The sequence below is a fragment of the Canis lupus genome, chromosome 9 (assembly GCF_003254725.2).
Source record: "Canis lupus dingo isolate Sandy chromosome 9, ASM325472v2, whole genome shotgun sequence".
Taxonomy (NCBI): domain Eukaryota; kingdom Metazoa; phylum Chordata; class Mammalia; order Carnivora; family Canidae; genus Canis; species Canis lupus.
In genome coordinates, this window is record NC_064251.1 from 35977027 (window position 1) to 35999309 (window position 22283).

The 22283-nt window shown below is 37.1% G+C and overlaps 2 protein-coding genes across 9 annotated transcripts in view; both read left to right on the plus strand.

Annotated features, from left to right (window-relative positions):
• The window catches only part of INTS2 (integrator complex subunit 2), a 52623-nt gene extending 33523 nt beyond the window's left edge, over positions 1-19100 (plus strand). For 5 of the 7 annotated variants that reach the window (XM_025440648.3, XM_025440647.3, XM_049114157.1 and 2 more), the window contains 9 exons: positions 1651-1815; positions 3452-3653; positions 6878-7003; positions 10540-10738; positions 13409-13660; positions 14230-14337; positions 14467-14572; positions 15991-16167; positions 17000-19100. In XM_025440648.3, the coding sequence (XP_025296433.1) occupies positions 1651-1815; positions 3452-3653; positions 6878-7003; positions 10540-10738; positions 13409-13660; positions 14230-14337; positions 14467-14572; positions 15991-16167; positions 17000-17169 (1505 nt within the window). In that variant the 3' untranslated portion in view covers positions 17170-19100. The remainder of the gene's footprint in view (positions 1-1650; positions 1816-3451; positions 3654-6877; positions 7004-10539; positions 10739-13408; positions 13661-14229; positions 14338-14466; positions 14573-15990; positions 16168-16999) is intronic. The other 2 variants (XM_049114158.1, XM_025440652.3) reach the window with 2 other exon arrangements.
• A 1552-nt stretch (positions 19101-20652) lies between these two features.
• The window catches only part of BRIP1 (BRCA1 interacting helicase 1), a 184034-nt gene continuing 182403 nt past the window's right edge, over positions 20653-22283 (plus strand). For both annotated transcript variants that reach the window (XM_025440646.3, XM_049114156.1), the window contains exon 1: positions 20653-20845. The gene's annotated coding sequence lies outside the window, so the exon portion shown is untranslated. The remainder of the gene's footprint in view (positions 20846-22283) is intronic.

The following is a 22283-nucleotide window of genomic DNA, read 5'->3' on the forward strand; positions in this document are numbered from 1 at the left end:
TTCTTTCTTTGTTATGGTTGATTTCAAGCAGGAACAAAGATGGACCTTCTTTAGTCCCCTTTAGCCAGATACGTGCATTTATTTTTACTTAGATCTTTGCATAAACTATTTCCAAGGAAATAATGTTATATTTGGCAACTAACATTTTATTGGAGAGATTATGAAATGTAGGTTAATTTTCACTCTGGTAAGCAGTCATTTTGTGACTGTTTTGAGATAGTCTTAACTATACATGTAGTTGTGCATGTGGATATTTAAACTTTAAAATAATATTATTGATTGTTGCAGCATTTTTTCAAACAAATATTAATTTTAAGCAGTTTCTTTGACAAAGGAAGCAGGTATTCTCCCTACTGGGACTAAGTGGCATGATTTGATCTAAGTTGCATAATAAGGAGATTATTGGATGAAAAGTACTTTTATTACCACTAGTACTGTTGCTGCTATTCTTATAACTCTGATGAGGATGATAATAATAATATAGTAACAACAATATTTATTAGGTATTTATGTGCCAAATCTTTAGCGTAGTGGTATTTCATATATATAAGTAGACATTTTTACAGAATCATCATCATTTATTTTATCATTTAAAATACCAGTCATGCAATCATCATACGATTTCACTCATGTAGAATATAAGAAATAGTGAAAGGGACTATAGGGGAAAGGAGGGAAACTGAATGGGGAAAAATTAGAGGGGAAGACAAACCATGAGAGACTCAAATAACTCTGGGAAACAAAGGGTTGCAGAAGAGGAGGAGGATGGGGGGATGGGGTAACTGGGTGACAGGCACTAAGGAGGGCACTTGATGGGATGAGCACTGGGTGTTATATATTGGCAAATTGAATTTAAATTTAAAAAAAGTCATGAATAGTCAAACTGCTGTAAACAAAAGGTTTAGAAAGAAGACTGATTTAGTATGAGAAAGTTTCCCATTCCTTTTGCCTTTCCTTAATTAATTCTTCTTGAAGGAAGACAAATAGACTGCCTTGTACAAACTGTACTGCTTCAGTTGGCTGACATATTTAGCTGTGTGACTCTGGGAACTTTAATAAATGTCTTTCAGTCTGTTTTCTTACAGTAGAATGGAGACAATATTGTTTACCTTGAAGGGATGTTACGGAGAAATGAAAAAATGTACATAGAGTGCCTAATATTTTTTTAGGCACTCAGAGTGGGCAACTTGATTTTACCCATCTGTAGCAGTGATTCTTAACTGGGTTGGAAGAGAGCACATGTTCTTCTATAGACACCTATCAGAATTTCTGAGGAAGGTCTTTCTCAAATCATATATGATCTCCCCCAGATGGACATTCTTTTCCTCTTTTTGTCTTTCTCCCCATTGCCCTCATACTTGAACTACTGCTGTGTCAACATGAAGTCTTTTATGTTGGGATAGGGTGGAAGAAAGCTGGAGAACTTTTGATAAAACTAGTAGTTTCCACCTTTTTGCATATCAAATCTTTATTTAACCAGATTATCTGGCTGAATTACCAAACAAATTCTCAAATGATAGTATGCATGCATAAGATGTGCACATTCCTTTGGTTTGCCAAAAATGAAAGAGACAAGGGAGAGGGGAGAGAGGAGAAAAGATTTTGGTTTTGCGAATGAAGAATCCAGTTGTCTTCTTGTAAATTTTCAAGGGTTGCATTCTGCTTTACTACGTCTCCTTGCAACTAATTATCCACATTTGTGCATTGTGGATGATTGGATCTGTGAAGAAGAAATCACAGGGACTGATGCCCTGTTAAGGCGAATGCTACTGACTAATAATGCCAAAAACCACTCTCCTAAACAACTCCAAGAAGGTAGAGTAAATTGGATACTCCTTTTTATACCTTTAGTAGTACAAAGAGATGTTAGGCTCATTGAAATCTTAAAGTCATGCAGAATTTTCCTTGGTATGTAACAATGTTTCGTCAATATGTTTAAGTAATTTTGAGTTTAGGGAGTTTTAACCTTTTTTTTTTTTTTTAATTTTTAAAATTATGTTATTTATTTATTTGAGAGAGAGAAAAAGAGAGTGCCCCAAGTTGGGGGAGGAACAGAGGGAGAGGGACAAGCAAACTCTGCCATGAGCCTGGATCCCCTGTGCTGGGCTCGATCTCATAACCTTGACATCATGACCTGAGCCAAATCAAGAGTTGGACTCTTATCTGACTGAGCCACCCAGGCACCCCAGGAGTTTTAATCTTTTCTTTCTGACATGCTTGTATCTGTTTACTCATAGTTTCTACATTACAGTACTAAATAGTACTGTAATGTAGAAAATACTATACTGTAGAAAATACAGTACTAAATAGTACTATGGTTTAGGAAGGTCCTAAACTGGTCAGAAATAACTACTATAGAATAGAGCAATGTACTTGCCATTAATGGAAATGTTCAAGCATTGTCAATTAGAAATGTGATATGAGCCACACATATAATTTTTTTTGAGTCACACATATAATTTTTAACTTTCTATAGCCATATTAAAAAATAGGCAAAAGTAATTCTAATAATTGTATTTAACCCAATATTTCAATATATTATCATTTCATCATGTAATCATTATAAAAATATTAATGAGATATTTTACTATTTTTCCAAAGAAAGTCTTTGCCATCTGGTATATATTTTATATTCAAAGCACATCTCAGTTTGCACTAGCTACATTTCTTACATGTTCAGTAGCCAGATGTGGTGACTATTCTGTTGAAAAGCACAGTTATAGATATTTTTTACTAACAGCAGTCTGCTGGATACTTACATCTTATAAAGGGGGCCCCCCAGATGGAAAATATTAAGAAGTTTGGATCTTACTGAATATTACTACCAAAAGCAATACTTGGGTATATTTTCATGTTTCAGTCAACTTTTATTTATTTTCTTTTCTTTTTTCTTTTTTTTCTTTTTTTCAGTCAACTTTTAAAACTAATTTGATTCACCAAGGAAATGGCATTTATCTTTGGGTTACTAATGTGTTTTTTAAAATGGGATTTTTAGGGATGCCTGGGTGGCTCAGCAGTTGAGCATCTGCCTTTAGCTCAGAGTATGATCCTGTAGTCCTGGGATCGAGTCCCACATTGGACTCCCTGCATGGGCTCCTTTAATAAATAAAGTCTTTAAAAAAATGAGATTTTTATAACTTTTATCTTTATGATTATTTTTATAAATATACGTAACATTAACTTTTCTTAGGCCCCTCCTTTTTTTTAAAAGATTTTATTTTTTTATTCATGAGAGACACAGAGAGAGAGGCAGAGACATAGGCAGAGGGAAAAGTACCTTAGGCCCTTATTTTAAGTATAGCCAAAACTTGTGGCCAGGATTGAAAGTTTTACTCTTTTCAGCAACAGTGTTTCCTTCATTTGGGTGGTGTGTAGTCTGATGGGACAGTATTAAATAATTTTTGGTAAGCTGTATAGAATTTAGATCATGACTGCTAAGTTTTCCTTTTAGCATTTTCAGCTGTCCCAGTAAGTCACACACAAGTGATGCAGATTCTGGAACACTTGACTCTACTCTCTGCCAGTGAACTTATACCTTATGCAGAAGTATTAACATCCAATATGAACCAGCTGTTGAATTCAGGGGTTCCACGGCGAATTCTTCAAACGGTCAATAAACTATGGATGGTTCTTAATACTGTGATGCCCAGAAGGTAATTTCAGTGTATTGTTTCATGTAATAAATAAGCGTATAGCAGTGATTGTATACAATAACTTAAATATTGAAAAATTGTTGATTATCCGACAATATAAATCCATTCTGAAGACCACTAATTAAAAAGTAGTTATACCTTTAAGGAAAAGAATAAACTTTAAGAAACAGAAAACAAAGTATTTTCAAGTTGAGAAAGTCCTTTAAAAATGAATTCTCACGTATACTCATTTGTGGCTAGTTGTGATTTAGATCACCATGTGTCTTGCAATCCTTGCCATGGCTTCAAATTTTGCTACACATTAAAATCACCTGGAGATCTTTTAAAACTCCTGATCAGCAAGTTGTAATGCATGCTAATTAAATCAGAGTGTCTGTTGGTGGGAGTTAGCAATTACTTTTTTTAAATTTTTTTTTAAAGAATTTCCTGAGTGATTCTAGCACCCATAAAGTTTAGAGAACACTGGATTAATTATTTTGCCTTTAGGAAGATAAGTCTCTCTTGTTCCATATATGGCATCAGAAACATCTGGTCTAAATAGGTGATGGGGATTAAGGAGTGTACTTGTTGTGATGATGAGCACTGGGTGTTGTATGTAAGTTTTGAGTCACTAAATTGTACACCTGAAAATAATCTTATACTGTATGTTAACTAGCTAGAATTTAAATAAAAGCAAATCAGAACCCCTTTAAGTAGGAAAACAAACAACACCTAGTCTGCTCTAAAAGAACCTAAACACTGGGCTAGACTTTGATTTTGATTTAATTGGTCTGGAAATATTTATGCTTTTTAAATTTAATTTTTACTTATGTCAAATAAATACACGTAACTTAAGAACTTAAATAGTATATTCCTTTCCATTTTGACTGTTGCTCCCCAGAGACAGCTGTTTCCAGCTCTTTAACCTTTTTATTCTGGCATTTATATCCCCCCATCTATCTCAGTAACATAATTACTAGGATTTCCTGACTTTCCAATTGAGAAATTTTGTCTTTCCACTATGCAAGATGAAAAGTTAACCCTCTCACCTGTTTCCTCCCCTGTGAGTCCCTCTTCCCCCAACACACTTTCCCTTCCTTCACTTCTCCCAACAGAGTAATACCAAAATTTTGGTTAAAGTAGTATTCAGTGTGTCTGTCATTATGACTACATCAGTGCTATTATTATAGTTGACATATGCAGTATCCTTTGATTACAACCTCTTATACAACTGCCTTCCTTCATACCTCACACACATACCCTGAGTTAATACTTCCCTCTTCAAAAAAAAAAAAAAAAACTTTCCTCTTCATTTTACTTGGGTTTTTTGTTTTCATTTTGTATTAATAACTAATTCATCCCTAAACTCCATTATTGAGGGGACATTTACTTTAAAATTGTTCTAACACATCCGGTAATTTATCAGTAGCACTTTATTCTTGGAAACATTCCTTTTATAGCTTTCCATCTTCATTTTTTAGTTTGGGACATGCACAGAAGCCATCCTGGAATTGCTTTTGTCTCTCCTCGTTGAATTCCATGTTTTTTTCTCCGTCTTGGTTTAGTTCCTTTTTTTAATGTGAGTGTAACTCACATTCAAGTTGCTTCCTGAGAAAGAGTGTTTAGGGAATTTATTTATTGTTTTGGACTTGCATGCGTGAAAAGGGTTTTATTCTTCCCCTCACATGTGATTGGTTGTTCTTTAGCCTAAGTGTAGAATTCTATCTCAATTTTCCTTTCAGAAATTTGAAGATTTAATTTTACTGAATGAATTGAGCTTCCCTTATTGCTATTAATTAATCCAGTGATATATCAGTTCTCACTCCTTTGTATGTGATTGTTGTTTTTTTCTCTTATATTGTAGGTTTTTTTTTTCCTTTCACTGTTTTCTGAAATTTCATGATATATTTTGTGTATGTGTTTTTTTTTATTCATAGTGTTGGGTGCTTGGCCTTTTTTTTTAGTCTGGGGACTAATGCCTTCATTTCTAAGAATATAATCTTGGTTTTTTTTTCAGTGATTTCTTTCCCTCTGTTTTCTGTAATTTTTTATAATTTAGCTTTTAAGCCTCTTGTCATAAAACCTGATTATCTAATTTTTTTCTTCTCTTTAAATTTGTCTTTTGAATTTACTTCAAGTATTTCCTCAATGTTATCTTCTGATCTTTCTTTTGAATTTAAATAATTTGTTATATTCTTTTTTTAAAAGATTTATTTATTTATTTATTCATGAGAGAGAAAGAGGCAGAGATGCAGGCAGAGGGAGAAGCAGGCTCCCCGCAGGGAGCCTGATGTGGGACTCGATTCCAGAACTCCAGGATCACGCCCTGGGCCAAAGGCACACGTTCAACCGCTGAGCCACCCAGGCGTCCCTAAGTTGTTATATTCTTAATTTTTAAGAGCTCTTACCCAAGTATTTTTAGTTTTCTTTTTCTTTTTTTTAAGTAGGCTCCGTGCACAGCATGGAGCCCAACATGGGGTTTGAACTCATGACCCTGAGAATGAGAGTCGGATGCCTACCTGACTCAGTTACCCAAGTGCCCTTTACCTTAAGATCTTTAAATGTCTCCTGTTCTTGTTTCATATATGCAATATTCTATCCTTTAAGGATATTATAGAGTTTTAAAAGTTTCTCATCCCTATATTGTTTCTTTGAAGTTTCCTTCTGTTTGCATATTTTAATCTTTTTCAAACTAGATGCTTTACTTAAGTGTCTGGTAACTCTTAGCTATCCACTCATATTTGAGAGTGGACAAGCTCTGTGTGCAAGATGGGGCTGATGGACTCTTGGGCTTCACTGTGAGAAATTAGGTACCCTTCCTATTGGCATATCCCTTAGTAATTCTGATGTGTACTTCAGGTTAGTAATCACTTTTATAGTTTATTGATGTCTAATCTCAAAGTGGCATCTCACATTGAGATTTTATGATGATACGGAACCAAGGCTTAATTTATGGGGCCAGATACAGTTTCATAGTGCTAAGGTTTTAATTCATACTTTTATTCTTATATGCCATGATTATTCCATTATAACCATGGAAGCTTTTTGAAACTATATTTGCTGTTTTATTTTCATTTGTTTTAGAGACATCATAATAAGTTAGATTTCCATAGTTCTTAATTTTTCCAAGTTCATTCACACCTGATTAATTTTTTCCTGATTTTATCCTTCTAAGTTAAGACTGGATGGCTATAGGTTTCATCTATAATATAGCTGTTTTTGAACATGTGATTATTTTTCATCAGGCTGTGGGTAATGACAGTTAATGCACTTCAGCCTTCAATAAAGTTTGTACGACAACAAAAGTATACTCAGAATGACCTGATGATAGATCCTCTCATTGTCCTAAGATGTGATCAGAGGGTACACAGGTAAGTGTCATTTGAGTTTCATTTTTATTCTGGAGTTATACTTTGGAGAGTCAAAAGAAATTGGAGAAATTCCGTTTACGTCTGTCTTAGTGTTCTTGTAGGTAATTGGCAGTGTGAGCTGTGAGGTTTTTTGTTTTTGTTTTGTGTACATTTAAGAACTATTCAGTTTAATATTTATTAGTAAAATCTAGCCTTGTTAGCATTTTTGAAAAAGGCTTTTAAAAATTTACTAAATATGAACCATTACATAAACTATCATCTTTTTGGCATCCTCAGTTGTGAGAAGTTTCATTGATTAGTTTCATTGATTCCACATTTGTCCATAATTCCTTGCCAATTGCTGAACTTAATCAGTTGCTCTGAAGTGGCTTCACCTTAACAGGCCAATTTAATTAATTCACATCAATAATATTTGAATTTCCAATTGTTGTGCTAAGTCATATCAGTTATATATAGGTTAAAGTGATTATCACCTATATGGAGAAATAAGACAAATACATGTAAAGTTAAATAATACGGTCGCATGCAGATGAATGGTACAGTAAATGGATGCTGTTAAAGGTTCAGGAAAGATGCAAAAGAAGTGGGAGCTGAGTAGTATTTTAAAGATTTATTTATTTACTCATGAGAGACACACAGAGAGAGGTAGAGACACAGGCAGAGGGAGAAGCAGGCTCCATGCAGGAAGCCTGACATGGGACTCAATCCCGGGTCTCCAGGATCACACCCCAGGCTGCAGGCGGCGCTAAACTGCTGCGCCACCGGGGCTGCCCGCTGAGTAGTATTTTAAAGGATAGAAATGGGGTTTAGATGAACAGACACTATAATGATGGGGGTAAGGGCTTAAGGAAGGCATTATGGGGGAAAAGGAACAATGTGAGCAAAAGCACAGAAGCACAGATGAAAAAGCCTTGGGGTGGAGGGGTAAGTTGTTGAGAGGAACATACTTTAGGAATGTCAACTTAGGGGTCAGACTGTGGAGGGCCTTGAATGTTAGGCTAAAGAGGTCATTTAGGTGGTAACTTAAGAAGAGAAGCTTTGTGTTAGATGGCCTAGAGGGGAAAGAAATTGGAGTTAAAACTTAAGTAAGACATACACTCTCTGAATGTACTCATCAGTCCTCAACCTAAGGGATGACATTTATGAAGTGACAAAATTTGCAAAATCAGCCACATATGGTTTGGTGAGATCAGGGTCTCATAGGAAATACGAGTCAGGCGAATGAACAGTGTAAGTGACATTAAGTATCTAATAAAAGAAAAATAGCAGTAAATAACACTTCCAGACAAGAGTAACTTCTAAAACAATTTATCAGTCTTAATAATCCATTTAAATAGGTAACGTTTCATCTGAATTGCCTCCAGTTATTCAGGAAGTTGTTAGATTTTGCTATCATAATGTATATAATGTTTTCTTAGCCTGGATTTCCACTTGTGAACTTTACCCCACATTAATAGATATTCTGATATTAATTGGCTGCATAGTATCCCACATAGATTTGCTTTGCCTGACCAAATCACTATTGTTGGACATTTTGTTTATTTCTATTTTTTGTTATTATCAATATTACTGTGGTGACTATTCTATATACTATTTCCTTAGAGCAGATTCTTTTTAAAAAATATTTTATTTTTTAATATATATTGAAATAATCTCTGTGTCCAATGTGGGGTTCAAACTCAGAACCCTGAGATCAAGAGTTGTATGCTCTTCCAAGTGAGCCAGCCAAGCCAACCCAGAACAGATTCTTAAAAATGGAATTGTAGGGGAAAAGTAACATTCTTATTTTCAAGACTTTTGTATTTTTTATATTCATATTTTGATTCATATTCATATTTTCATTCTGCCACCTAGAAAGGCTGGACCAGTTTACATTTCCAAAGCAGTGTTTGATATTATACTTTACTACTTTATATAGGTAAAAACTTGATTTTTATTTTAATTTTTTCTAAAGATTTTATTTATTTGAGAGTGCAGTGAGAGAGCACAAGCCAGGGGGATAGGCAGAGGGAGAGGGAGAAGCAGGCTCCCCGTTGAGCAGGGAGCCTGACGTGGGGCTCTATCCCAGGACCCTGGGATTATGACCTGAGCTGAAAGTAGATGCTTAACTGACTGAGGGTGACTAAGGGTGGCACCCTTAGTCAATTTGTATTTTAGATTGAATATTTTAATATGCTTATTGGCTATTGATATCGTTTCTTTCTATTTTAGTCTAGTTTTTTATTGAAATGCTTATTTTTTTTTGATTTGGAAAGAGTTCTTCATAAAGGATATTAGCTCTTGCAGTTTTTTTCTTTGTTCTATTTTGCCTTTTTTTTAAAGATTTTATTTATTTATTCATGAGAACACACACAGAGAGAGAGAGAGACAGAGACACAGACACAGGCAGAGGGAGAAGCAGGAATCCATGTGGGATTCGATCCTGGGTCTCCAGGATTAGGCCCTGGGCTGAAGGCGGTGCTAAACCGCTGAGCCACCTGGGCTGCCCCAATTTTGCCTTTTAATTTTGTTAATTTAAAAACATTTTTTTACTAAGTGATCATTCATATTATTTTTTATATATTTTTAAAGATTTTATTTATTAGAGCAGGTGCGTGCCCACGAGTTGGGGGAGGGGCAGAGTGAGAAACAGAATCCCGCTGAGCACAGAGCCCCATGCAAGGCTGGATCCCAGGACCCTGAGATCATGACCTGAGTCGAAATCAGATGCTTACTTGACTGAGCCACCCAAGCGCCCTGGGCTTGGCTTTTTAAATTTTAGTGGTTACTAATTTATTTATTTTTTTGTTTCCTTTTTTGTATGTAATTCTTGTATTTATTCTTACCTCCTTTAATTTAATCTGCAACAATCTTTGTGGAATGAATAACTGTAAATAACTTATCTCAGGTCAAGTGGATGAAGCACTTTTGGAATAGTGAGTTGTCTTGCTCCAAAGGAGAAACAGGAATAGAAAGAATAAATATTCTGTTCTAGTTTCCTTCATCTTATCAATTGTAGAATGTTTCTCTTTGAGGACAGCTGCTTTGCAGGTTCCTACTTAAGAGATTTACTGGTAGTACTGCTCTTTTTGCAAAAGGGCATACGTTATATTTGATTTTAGTTGATGAGATGAAATAGATAATATTTAATATGTATTCAATATAATCAAAATATAGAGGATAGGATAAATCTATTAAACTTTTTAAATAAATATTTCAGTGTAGGGCAGCTTGGGTGGCTCAGCAGTTTAGCGCCTGCCTTCTGCCCAGGGCGTGATCCTGGAGTCCTGGGATTGAGTCCCACATTGGGCTCACTGCATGGAGCCTGCTTCTCCCTCTGCCTGTGTCTGCCTCTCTCGCTCTGTGTCTCTGCCTCTCTCGCTCTGTGTCTTTCATGAATAAATAAAATCTTAAAAAAATAAAATAAATATTTCAGTGTAATAAGAGTACTACAACTCTTTAGGTTTTTTAGGTACTATTCACCACTGATTGATCATATTCTGAGTAATTTATAAATTTATATTCTTTCTCATGTATTTTTCTTCTTTCTGTGTTAGATGCCCCCCACTGATGGATATCACTCTACACATGTTGAATGGCTATCTGCTTGCATCCAAAGCCTACCTTAGTGCTCATCTGAAGGAAACAGCAGAGCAAGATAGGCCTTCCCAGAATAATACAATAGGTTTAGTTGGGCAAACTGATGGCCCTGAAGTTACCAGAGAAGAATTGAAAAATGCATTGCTGGCTGCTCAGGTAATAAAATTAGCCAAGAGGGGATCCCTGGGTGGCGCAGCGGTTTGGCGCCTGCCTTTGGCCCAGGGCGCGATCCTGGAGACCCGGGATTGAATCCCACATCGGGCTCCCGGTGCATGGAGCCTGCTTCTCCCTCTGCCTGTGTCTCTGCCTCTCTCTCTCTCTCTCTCTCTCTCTCTGTGACTATCATAAATAAATAAAAATTAAAAAAAATAAAAATAAAAAAATAAAATTAGCCAAGAAAGGGCATGGGTTTCCTGTTAATATAATTAGTTAAATAGATGGGATATGATAGCCCTCTATGTACAACAGTGACATGTTGTGCATGTCTTTCATTACAGAATGTATTATAGTTGTTTCCTTTGCTTCTGAATATCAGATGGACTATATTACTAAAATTAGGAATAATCTTCATAATATTAGTTTAAGAGCCATTTAAATGAGATTTACATGTTAACAAAATATAAAACTTTTGTTTTTTTAAAATTGAAGGGTGGAGACGAAACAGAACAAGTATATATATAATAAAATGTCAAGTAGTGGTAAATAGTATGACAATACAAGGAGTTGTTTTATATATAGAAAAGTTTTTAAAGATTTTATTTGACAGAGAGAGAGAGAGAGAACACAAGCTGAGGTTGCTGCAGGCAGAGGGAGAGGGAGAAGCAGGCTTCCTTCCTGGTGAGCAGGGAGCCAGATGTGAGGCTTTGATCCTCGGACCCTGAGATTGTGACCTGTGCTGAAGGCAGACGCTTAACTTACGGAGCCAGTCAGGGGCCCTTAGAAAAGTTTTAGAACAATGTAGGATTTTCCGAAGCCTTTAGTCATTTTTAAGTAAGTCAGGAGATGTGAGATGATTAAGAGTTAAGCAATTTGAGGTCTTCAAAGTAGAAATGTTTTCTTAGTTTGAAACATATCTTCTGAAATATTTTTACTGACAATAAGGGGAATTAGAGCAATAGTATAGGTCCACAATCCCTTATCTGTGATACAGAAATCAAATAAGCTATGAAAACTGAAGCACTTTTTCGGTAATTCAGTTGGCAGAAAGACCTGACTTGACGTGATCTCATTTTTGAGAAAACTTGACCTGAATTGATATGAGGCTATTTATGGCTTTATCTCACTTATTGTGAATGTTGTTTTACTGCAGAAATGTGAGTATATTTGACTGCACTGTGTGCTACCCTAGTCTCTCCTGGAGATATTATATAATATTACATTAAAAAGAATTCTGACTTCTAAAATTAATCTGGTCCTCAGAATTTCAGGTAACTAATTGAGGATCATACTAGTTACCATTTATATAATGCTTACTATGTGCTGAGTGCTATTCTAAGTTCTTTATGTATATTAACTCATTTAATCTTTATAGCCAATCTGTTAGGCATGGAGTATTATCCATTTTGATAGATTAGGAAAATGAGACCTAGGGAGGTTAAGCCACTTGCTTAAGGCTACACATTAATAAGTGGCAGAGCTAGTATTCAAGCCTGGGTAGTCTCACACCAGAGTTTACAAACAAAAACACAACAAAACAATAACTCCAGACCAAAAACCCTTCAACCCAAGAATGATAATTATAAAATAAAACTTACTTTACTTTATAATCATTCGTAAAAACAGGTGAAATAATTATTTTCTTCTATTCCAGGCAGTGGCTGTCTTCCAGAGATACATGTCATATATTCTCTTTCTCTCTCTCTCTTTTTTTTTTTTTTTTTTTTTTACCTCTTCCTGCTAGTTAAAAATGATTCTAGCTCTCCTTTATATGTAGGGGCATCAAATGGATCACCCCTCAGGAAATTACTGTTCTATGAAATGACACTCAAGCTTATAGACTGAGCAACAGTGATTTGTACAGGGGGAATAGATGGTAAGGCAGACTTTCTTTGCAAAACCAGGGCCATAAAGAGCCCATCTTCAAATTAAAAGTGAAAAAGCTTTAGGAAGTGACTTTTAGGTATTAATTATTAACCACCATCTTCAGAGGAATTACTTAATTGGTGAGGAAAAACAACCAGTTGAGAAAAAGAGGGGAATACAGGATAGGATCTCGGAAAATGTAGGAATTTAAGAGGAAAGGAAGGAGATTTTGGTGGAAGTCATTTTTTGCTTAGGCCCTGTTTAGGATGTCACTTAATCAGAATACTCCTCTTCTAATTTTTTTTTTTTAATTTATTTATGATAGTCACAGAGAGAGAGAGAGAGAGAGAGGCAGAGACACAGGCAGAGGGAGAAGCAGGCTCCATGCACTGGGAGCCTGATGTGGGATTCGATCCCGGGTCTCCAGGATCACGCCCTGGGCCAAGGGCAGGCGCCAAACCGCTGCGCCACCCAGGGATCCCTTTTTTTTTTTTTTTTTTTTAATTTTTATTTATTTATGATAGTCACACAGAGAGAAAGAGAGAGAGGCAGAGACACAGGCAGAGGGAGAAGCAGGCTCCATGCACCGGGAGCCCGATGTGGGATTCGATCCCGGGTCTCCAGGATCACGCCCTGGGCCAAAGGCAGGCGCCAAACCGCTGCGCCACCCAGGGATCCCGGATCCCTTTTTTTTTAAAGAAACTGTTATTTTACCACTTTTGTTCATGTGAAAACAAGATTAGATTTGGTTTTCAAATAAAATTTTCAGAAAATTCTTAAATGCACTGTTCTGTTTGCTTGTAGGATAGTGCAGCTGTCCAGATTCTCTTGGAGATCTGCTTACCTACTGAAGAAGAGAAGGCAAGGGGTGTTAATCCAGACAGCTTGCTAAGGAATGTTCAAAGTGTTATTACTACCAGTGCTTCAAATAAGGGAATGGAGGAAGGAGAAGACAATTTGCTCTGTAACCTTCGAGAAGTTCAGTGCCTTATCTGTTGTCTCTTACACCAGATGTACATTGCTGATCCCAACATTGCTAAACTTGTTCACTTTCAGGTGTGTTTTCAAAGAACAATCTTTATATGGTTGAACTTTATATCTGAGAAGGAGAGTGGTTTGATTACTAAACTAATAGGGATCAGTTAGAAATCAGAGATCACTCAAACGTTCATGGTCCTTTGTGATATGGCCAAAAATCCAGAGTTTTTAATTTTTTTTTTTAAGATTTATTTATTTATTTATGATAGACATAGAGAGAGAGAGGGAGAGAGAGAGGGAGAGAGGCAGAGACACAGGAGGAGAGAGAAGCAGGCTCCATGCCGGGAGCCCGACGTGGGACTTGATCCCGGGACTCCAGGATTGCGCCCTGGGCCAAAGGCAGGCGCCAAACTGCCGAGCCACCCAGGGATCCCCAAGTTTTTAGGTTTTATTTCACACTAATAGGTTCAGATAATTTATTCTAGTGCACCAGAAGGGTCAAATGCCAGGATTTATTTAGGGCACTGTAGCCTTCTGAGCAACTTTTACATAAAGGAAGATAAATCTTCCTATGTATTTTTATCTGTATTTGACTTACAGGTCTTTTTTTTAATTTCTAACTTTTCCCCCCTTTCTTGTTGAGATAGGGTTATCCATGTGAACTTTTACCTCTGACCGTCGCAGGTATTCCATCTATGCACATTTGTCTGGATTTCATACCTGAGCTTATTGCACAGCCAGAACTTGAAAAACAGGTAATGAGCATTTTGGAGGTTTAGGAAAATTTTAATCTCCCTCCAGTCCTGCTAGTTATCAAACATTTAAAAAATTTTAATACTTAAGGATTCCTCAGAAACATGTAACATTTTGATTTTGTATTGCAGATATTTGCTATCCAGTTGCTTTCTCATTTGTGTATCCAGTATGCATTACCAAAGTCACTCAGTGTGGCTCGCTTAGCTGTGAATGTCATGGGAACTTTGCTAACAGGTGTGTGGTCAACCAACATCAATAACAAAGACTTCTAATGTAAAGTAGTACATATTTTTACTGAATTTAATAGTATGATGTTCTTGTGTTACCAGTAGTTTAATTTACACCGTCTTTTCAGTTATTCTTTTGAAAAATTTTTAATTACAAATGTGATTTATAGTGTAGAGGAGATGAATAGGTAGGCAAATTGTATCTTTCATTTTGTGAATGATTATATATAGATTTAAGTAAATATAATAAGTTTTCAGGGGCTCCTGGGTGGCTCAATTGGTTGATGTCAGACTCTTGATTTCGGCTAAGGTCAAGATCTTATGGTTGTGGAATCACACCCTGCACTGGGCTCTGTGCTCAGTGCAGAGTCTGCTTCAGATTTGATCCCCATTCCGGTTGGCCCCTTCCCCTGCTCACACATGTGCATGCTATCTTTCTGTCACTCTCTCTCTCTCTCTTTTTTAAAAAATATTTTATTTATTTATTCATGAGAGACACAGAGAGAGAGGCAGAGACACAGGCAGAGGGAGAAGCAGGCTCCATCCAGGGAGCCCGATGTGGGACTTGCACCGGAGTTCCGGGATCACGCCCTGAGCCAGAGGCAGATGCACTTAACTGCTGAGCCACCCAGGCGTCCCGTCTCTCTCTAAATAAATAAATAAAATCTTTAAAAAAAAAAAAAAAACTTTTACAAATGAAAATCAGGTCTGCTTTCTGAATGTAATTATATCAACAGAAAACAAATTATAATTTATTACAAAGGCTTAGAGTTCCAGAAAAATACAGTCATGATATATAAATAAGAGAAAAAAATATAGTTTCCTTAAGTTCTAAAACTAAACTAGTTTTAGATACTAGATGAATGTTTTAATCACTGTCTGGTTTGCAGAGTAAAATGGTATCAAACTAAACTATTTTAAAAGATATGTAATTAAAAAATATGTAATTCAGTCTTTTAAAGTTATGGCTTAGTTAATTTCATATTCTTTCTTAGTGGTCCCACAATACTTTGTTCATTTTTCTTTTCGTTTTTATTATTTTTAGTGGTTGGGAACTTAACTGCCTGAGTTCAATCCCAACTCCACTAGCTGGCTGTGTAGCCTTGAAAAGTTTCTTAATCTAAGGTTCATTTAGGGTTTTTCTCCTCTATAAAAGAGGTATCATAATACTACTTTCCTCATTTATGAGGCTGTGAGAATTAAATAACATAATTCACTCATAGTGCTTGAGAATAAGAATTTACATGTTGGATGATGGCTGTCTACTAGATTATAAGCTCCCTGAAAGCAAGGATCAGACTTATCTTAGAAAATTTAGTAATCTGCACAGAGTGTGGTGCTTAGTTTTAATATGGCTATTATATTTAATAGGCCATATATGTTTAATTTATATTTGTAAAGTATTGTTTAACTTCTTTCCAACAGTTTTAACACAGGCTAAGCGGTATGCTTTTTTCATGCCAACTCTGCCAAGTTTGGTCTCTTTTTGTCGAGCATTTCCTCCACTGTATGAAGATATTATGTCTTTGCTGATCCAAATAGGGCAAGTCTGTGCCTCTGATGTTGCCACTCAGACAAGAGACATTGATCCAATTATTACACGTAAGTAGTAACTTATTTTCAAAGTTTTTTTTTTTTTTATGATAGTCACACACAGAGAGAGAGAGAGAGAGAGAGAGGCAGAGACATAGACAGAGGGAGAAGCAGGCTCCATGCACTGGGAGCCCGACGTGGGATTCGATCCCGGGTCTCCAGGATCGCACCCTGGGCCAAAGGCAGGCGCTAAACCACTGCGCCACCCAGGGATCCCCTCTAAGTTGTTTTAATGTCAAACAAAAGGCCAAACTCCTTTCTAGATTCCTTGCATTATTTTTTTTATAATAAATTTATTTTTTATTGATGTTCAATTTACCAACAATACAGAATAACACCCAGTGCTCATCCCGTCAAGTGCCCCCCTCAGTGCCCGTCACCCAGTCACCCCCATCCTCCGCCCTCCTCCCCTTCTACCACCCCTAGTTCGTTTCCCAGATTTAGGAGTCTTTATGTTCTGTCTCCCTTTCTGATATTTCCCACACATTTCTTCTCCCTTCCCTTATATTCCCTTTCACTATTATTTATATTCCCCAAATGAATGAGAACATATAATGTTTGTCCTTCTCCGACTGACTTACTTCACTCAGCATAATACCCTCCAGTTCCATCCACGTTGAAGCAAATGGTGGGTATTTGTCGTTTCTAATGGCTAATATTCCATTGTATACATAAACCACATCTTCTTTATCCATTCATCTTTCGATGGACACCGAGGCTCCTTCCACAGTTTGGCTATTGTGGACATTGCTGCTATAAACATCAGAGTGCAGGTGTCCCGGCCTTTCATTGCATAGATTCCTTGCATTAATTAATTAATTTATTTTCCTTATGTTTTTAGGTCTTCAGCAAATAAAGGAGAAGCCAAGTGGATGGTCTGGTATCTGTAAAGATCCACTTTATAAAAATGGATCTGGGGACACTGGAAGTATGGATCCTGATGTACAGCTCTGTCACTGTATTGAAAGCACAATAATTGAAATAATAAACATGAGTGTTAGTGGAATTTAGAAAAAAGTAAAACAAAAAAATGAAGCTGTTTGCTGCATATACTCAATTTGAAACTGCATCTTATAACAACTCTAACCTGAATGGGAACAATAACGTCTTGAAATCATTAAACGATTCAGTTCAACATGAGTATAATTTAGAACTCTCTTAAGGATTATGCTTGCTTGTATTTGATTGGCACTTCTTTGGATCTACTTTTCTGGTATGTTTATACTGTAGCAGTGGAGTGTTTTTTTGTTTTTTGTTTTTTTTCTATTGGGAGCACATTTAAGAAACTCATTACTAGAAAATGAATTTGGCCTTGTTTAGCTTTCGCGATGAAGAAACAGTGCCATGCCTTTAATTTCTTATAAAGATCAATCTCTGGGTAGCCCTAGTGTTTAAGGTCAGCTAGTAACAGTGAGTGTGACAATGATGCAATGATGAAATGGAGAAAAAGGGAAGGGAGAATTCAGGAAAACTTAGGAGTTTAAATACCCAATAGAAATCACTAAAACTTGCAATGCAAGTAATAGTAATGTAAGGTAGAATTCTGCTTCTCTAGAAATAGTATTGAGAAGACTTTAAAAAAGGCAGATGGCTTTTTGTAAATGATTTCCATGGAATTACAGATGAGAATTTTAAGATTTTACATATTTGCTTCAATTTTTACTAATATGGAGACATATGTTTAAAGAGATATTTGAATAATTTGAAATTTTAAGATACTAATTTAAAAGTGTTTACAGAAACATCTTTGTGCAGAGAAGAATCTGAAAGGAGATCTCATTTAATTTTTTTTATAAGATTTATTTTTATAATGTTTTACGGACTTACCTAATGGTCAGTCGGGGGGGGGGGGAATACATTGGTATCTAATTAAAGTTTAGAGCAGCGAAACAGGCTAGATTAAAGAGCCCTTGGTGTGCTATCAGGATTATAATTCACATCATAATTTTAGAAGATCTCTGAGTAAGAAAATATATATATAGTGTTTGGACCTCAGGAAAAATTTAAAAGTATGTAATGTACCATGTTGAAGGATTTTGCATTTGTCTGTTAGTAACTTCCATTGATTAGGTAGATGCATTCAGGTAACTCATAATCCTAATTTTTTTCCTTAGTTAAATATCCAATGTAGAAGTTATTTCTCATTGCTTTCTGAGATAATGCCTGAGTGATACACACTCCTCACAACCACTGCCCCAGTCCCCTACCTTGAAACAGACCTCTTCACTTGTAAAAGAAATTAGGTAGGCTAATAAGAAAGTGTGATTTTTAAGAAAAGAAATTTAACTTCAGTCTTCTCACTACATTATAGGCACATGTCAGTTTCCTCCTTTGTAAAACTTGATTACTACTGGCCCTACCTCATAAGGGTATTATATAAGAATTAATTTGTAACTGTTTCAAATCATGAAGTACACAGTATCCTAGATGATAGACTATTTATAACTTTTATTAGATGCTTAATGTTCAAGTAAGTAATTTTGATGCAAAAAGTAAAAGCATACACTTAAAAAATACCATAAGAATTTTCATATTTTTAAACAAGGCAGTTTTATAAGTCTTTTAAGATTAAATACAACTGCTCCTGTTTTGTTTAGTTTAGTTTTTAAACTGAGGCTTTGAAATATTTTGTGTGAGTAGGTAATCTATAGGAGTTCAGAAAAGGTTGAAATATGTTTTCTAACTAAATGCAGTGCACATTCCTGGATCACTTTTCAAAGACTGGTCAAAACCTGCTGTGTTAAAATAACATATGCTGTTTTTCATCAGATTTGTTGATGATGTAAATAAATGTGTAAATATATTAGTAAATGTTAATATTCATGTATTTTAAGTTAAGGTTCTAAGATTTGTCACAATGTGATTTTTTTTATTCAAGTGAAAGATGTGTGCAGCTATTTTGAATATTGGTTTATAAACATTCATATTCTTTATCAAATGAACTTGTGGTTTTTTGTGTTTCATTTCACTGCTGCTGACTTGAAAGGGACATTTTGAGGGACTGGAGTCCAGGACTCTCTGGCTCCAGAATCTATGTGTGTCCCTCTTCTATTATGCCATGTACATCAAATGACAATACAAGGTTAGAGTCGGTTGAGAGCCTTACGAATTTAGGAGAGGAAAATCAGAATAGTTTCCCTGGAGCAGTAACTTAAAAGATTAGATATTTTAAATATGTGTAAATGCAGAATAACAATTTGAAGGTATTTTTACAGTCTTATTTTTATAAATTATCCCTCAACTGTCTTAACAGTAAGTTATGTTTTTTGGTACTTTCTCTTCATCTTTGCTTATACACACATATTGTCACATAATGGAATTTACAGTACCCAGTTAGAGTCTGCTTTTTTTTCATTTACTTTTATATGGTATTGTTTTTTGCAAGTTGTTTACTTTTTTATAATTATGGTTTATAGCAATTTATCTTTATAATTATTTTATTTGCTTCATGATGATTGAATTGATATAGCCATCTCCCTATTACTATACTGGGAAGTTTGTGATTTTTTTTTCAGTATTACAATAGGCATCGTTATCAAATTGAAGCATTATTTTTCTTTCTTTTAGATTACTTATTTAGGATAAATTTCTGAGTCTGAGATGACTGAAGGGCAGAATTTATTTTTAGACTAAGTTTTGGCGTTTGGGGACTAGTAAAAGTGAAAGTGAGGCAAACAAATCAGCTCGCCTCCTGCTGCTCCCTCCTGCCACACACCTCACTCTCAAACCAGTTTCTCGAATTTGTGAAAATGTCTCAGGTTTTGCTTTTGGGGGCACTAGTATTTTAGCCAAGTTTAGGCTATACAGAACTCTTTAAAAATAACAATTCAGAGAGATTAACCTAATTTTGAGAAAATTTAAGTGTACTTCTTAGCAAAGGAGAATAAACTGGTCTCGGGAGGGACAGAAGGTGGATGAGCCTTAATAGAGGTAGAAGTTACCTGGTGCTGGAAGACCTTGCGAGCGTTTGTCTGGTTTAATTTGGTACCTGAGGATGCCTTGAATATTATGAAATCTTGTCATCGAATCTTTTCGCCTGGTTTGGCTCAGTCTCGCAATTCCCGCCTCCATCTTTCCGATAGCGTGGCTACTAGTGAAGTTCGAATTTGAATTGCGTGGCACCGATGAATGCTCGGAGAACTCAGCAAGGCTTAGAGGTGTTTCCTTTCTGTCTACAGCTTTTAAGGCTAGAGACTTCGAGTTTCCAAGAAATCTTTGCACGACTTACCGGTTTCAAAAAGTCCAACGGAGAACTCTTTTCCTTTAAATCCCCCAAATTTGGGAGAGTCCTTCCCTCTTCTGTCGCTCGCCTTCCGGTGCCGCCAAGTGCCCTGGGTCCGTTCATCTTGCGGAGGCTTCCATTGGATGTCAGAGTTCTCGCCCCCTAACCTTGCACCGGGATTGGCTACTTGAATCCTGATCGAGGCGGGTGATTGGTTGTCTGGGCTCATCCGGCGATTGGATGCCGGGAGTCGAGGGGGCGGGAGGCGGGAATTCGTCTGGGAGAGCCTTGTAGAGCGGACTCCTGCGAGCTGGAGCGGAAAGCCGAAGCCTCCCGCGGCCCGCTGAGGAAGGGAGAGAGGCGTGTGACCCTTTGCCAGCGCTCTGCTGTACTTGCGGATATCTGTTTCCTTTTCTCCCGTGAGTCGGAGCCCAGTCAGTGGTGCTTCAGTTTTCCTCAGGACAGGCAAGTTTGTCTCCCGTGCGGGGGGAGAGCGCGAAGCCTGCCGGCGGAGTGCTTTCTGCTTTCACCCAAACTCCTCGCCGGCCGGTCGGGGTTGGCTGGATCACCAGGGCCTCTGGGATCTCACCGGGCTGCGGGAGGAGGAGGGAGCCTGTCCTCCCCTCCCGGGAGCCCAGGCCTGTTAGGATAGACGGCGGCCCGCGCTCACTCTTGGCGGCAGGGGGCGACGGCGGGAGGCGGATAGTTGTGTATTTTGGGTTTTGTTTGCTTTATTCCATGTACGGGGGAAGCTACCCCTTTTGAGATGCCTGTTGCCACAACTGGGGCGGGGGATGGATTGATTTCGAGGTTCTATCTGAGTAACTAGGCCAGCGCTGAGCTGTTAGTTCAGATTAAAGGGTTGGGTTCCCCCAAATCTCATTCTCAGAGCTGCACAGAAGTAAAAAATACTACAACTGGAAAATACCTTAGAGTAGTGGTCCTTTTGGAGCACATAGGCCATGGTTAAGGTTTTACTGGCTCTCTAATCTTTTGCGTTGCTATTTCAACCATCCCTCCATCCCCAGATTGAGTCTACTAAATTTTTTCACTATTACAAAGTGCTATCAATGTATATATATCACCCCCCCCCCTTTGAGTTATTTCTTTATGTATTTCTGGGAATGAGAAATTTATGGACTCTCTTTTCAGAAAAAAAAATGCAGTCGTGCGCAGAAACTTCTGTATGCAATAGCAAGAGATCAGTTTCTGAATTTAATCTATTTTATTTTTTTAAAATAAATTTTTATTTATGATAGTCACACTGAGAGAGGGAGAGAGAGAGAGAGAGAGAGAGAGAGGCAGAGACACAGGCAGAGGGAGAAGCAGGCTCCATGCACCGGGAGCCCGACGTGGGATTCGATCCTGGGTCTCCAGGATCGCGCCCTGGGCCCAAGGCAGGCGCCAAACCGCTGTGCCACCCAGGGATCCCTGAATTTAATCTATTTTAGATTAAGAAAAGGTGGTTTAGAAAGAGGGAGATTAAAGTAGATCACTTCTGTTTTAGATACTAGAGTCTGTGCACATTTCTGTCCATTATGTTATTTTTTATTCTATTATTATTATTTTCAAAGGTTTTATTTATTTGAGAGAGAGAGAGCAAGAGAGCACAAGTAGGGGTAGCGGGAGAGGGAGAAGCAGCAGTTGGGGCTCCATCCCAGGATCCTGGGATCATGACCTGACCTGAAGGCAGACACTTAACCAACTGAGCCACCTAGGCACCCCTCTATATTATTATTTTTTAAAGATTTTATTTATTTGAGAAAAAAAGATTTTATTTATTTGAGAGAGAATGAGCATGCGCAGAGGGAGAGGCAGAGGGACAAGCAGAGTCCCAGCTGACAAAGAGAGTCCCTGTGGGGCTAGATCCCAGGACCCTGAGATCTTGAACTGAGGTGAAGTG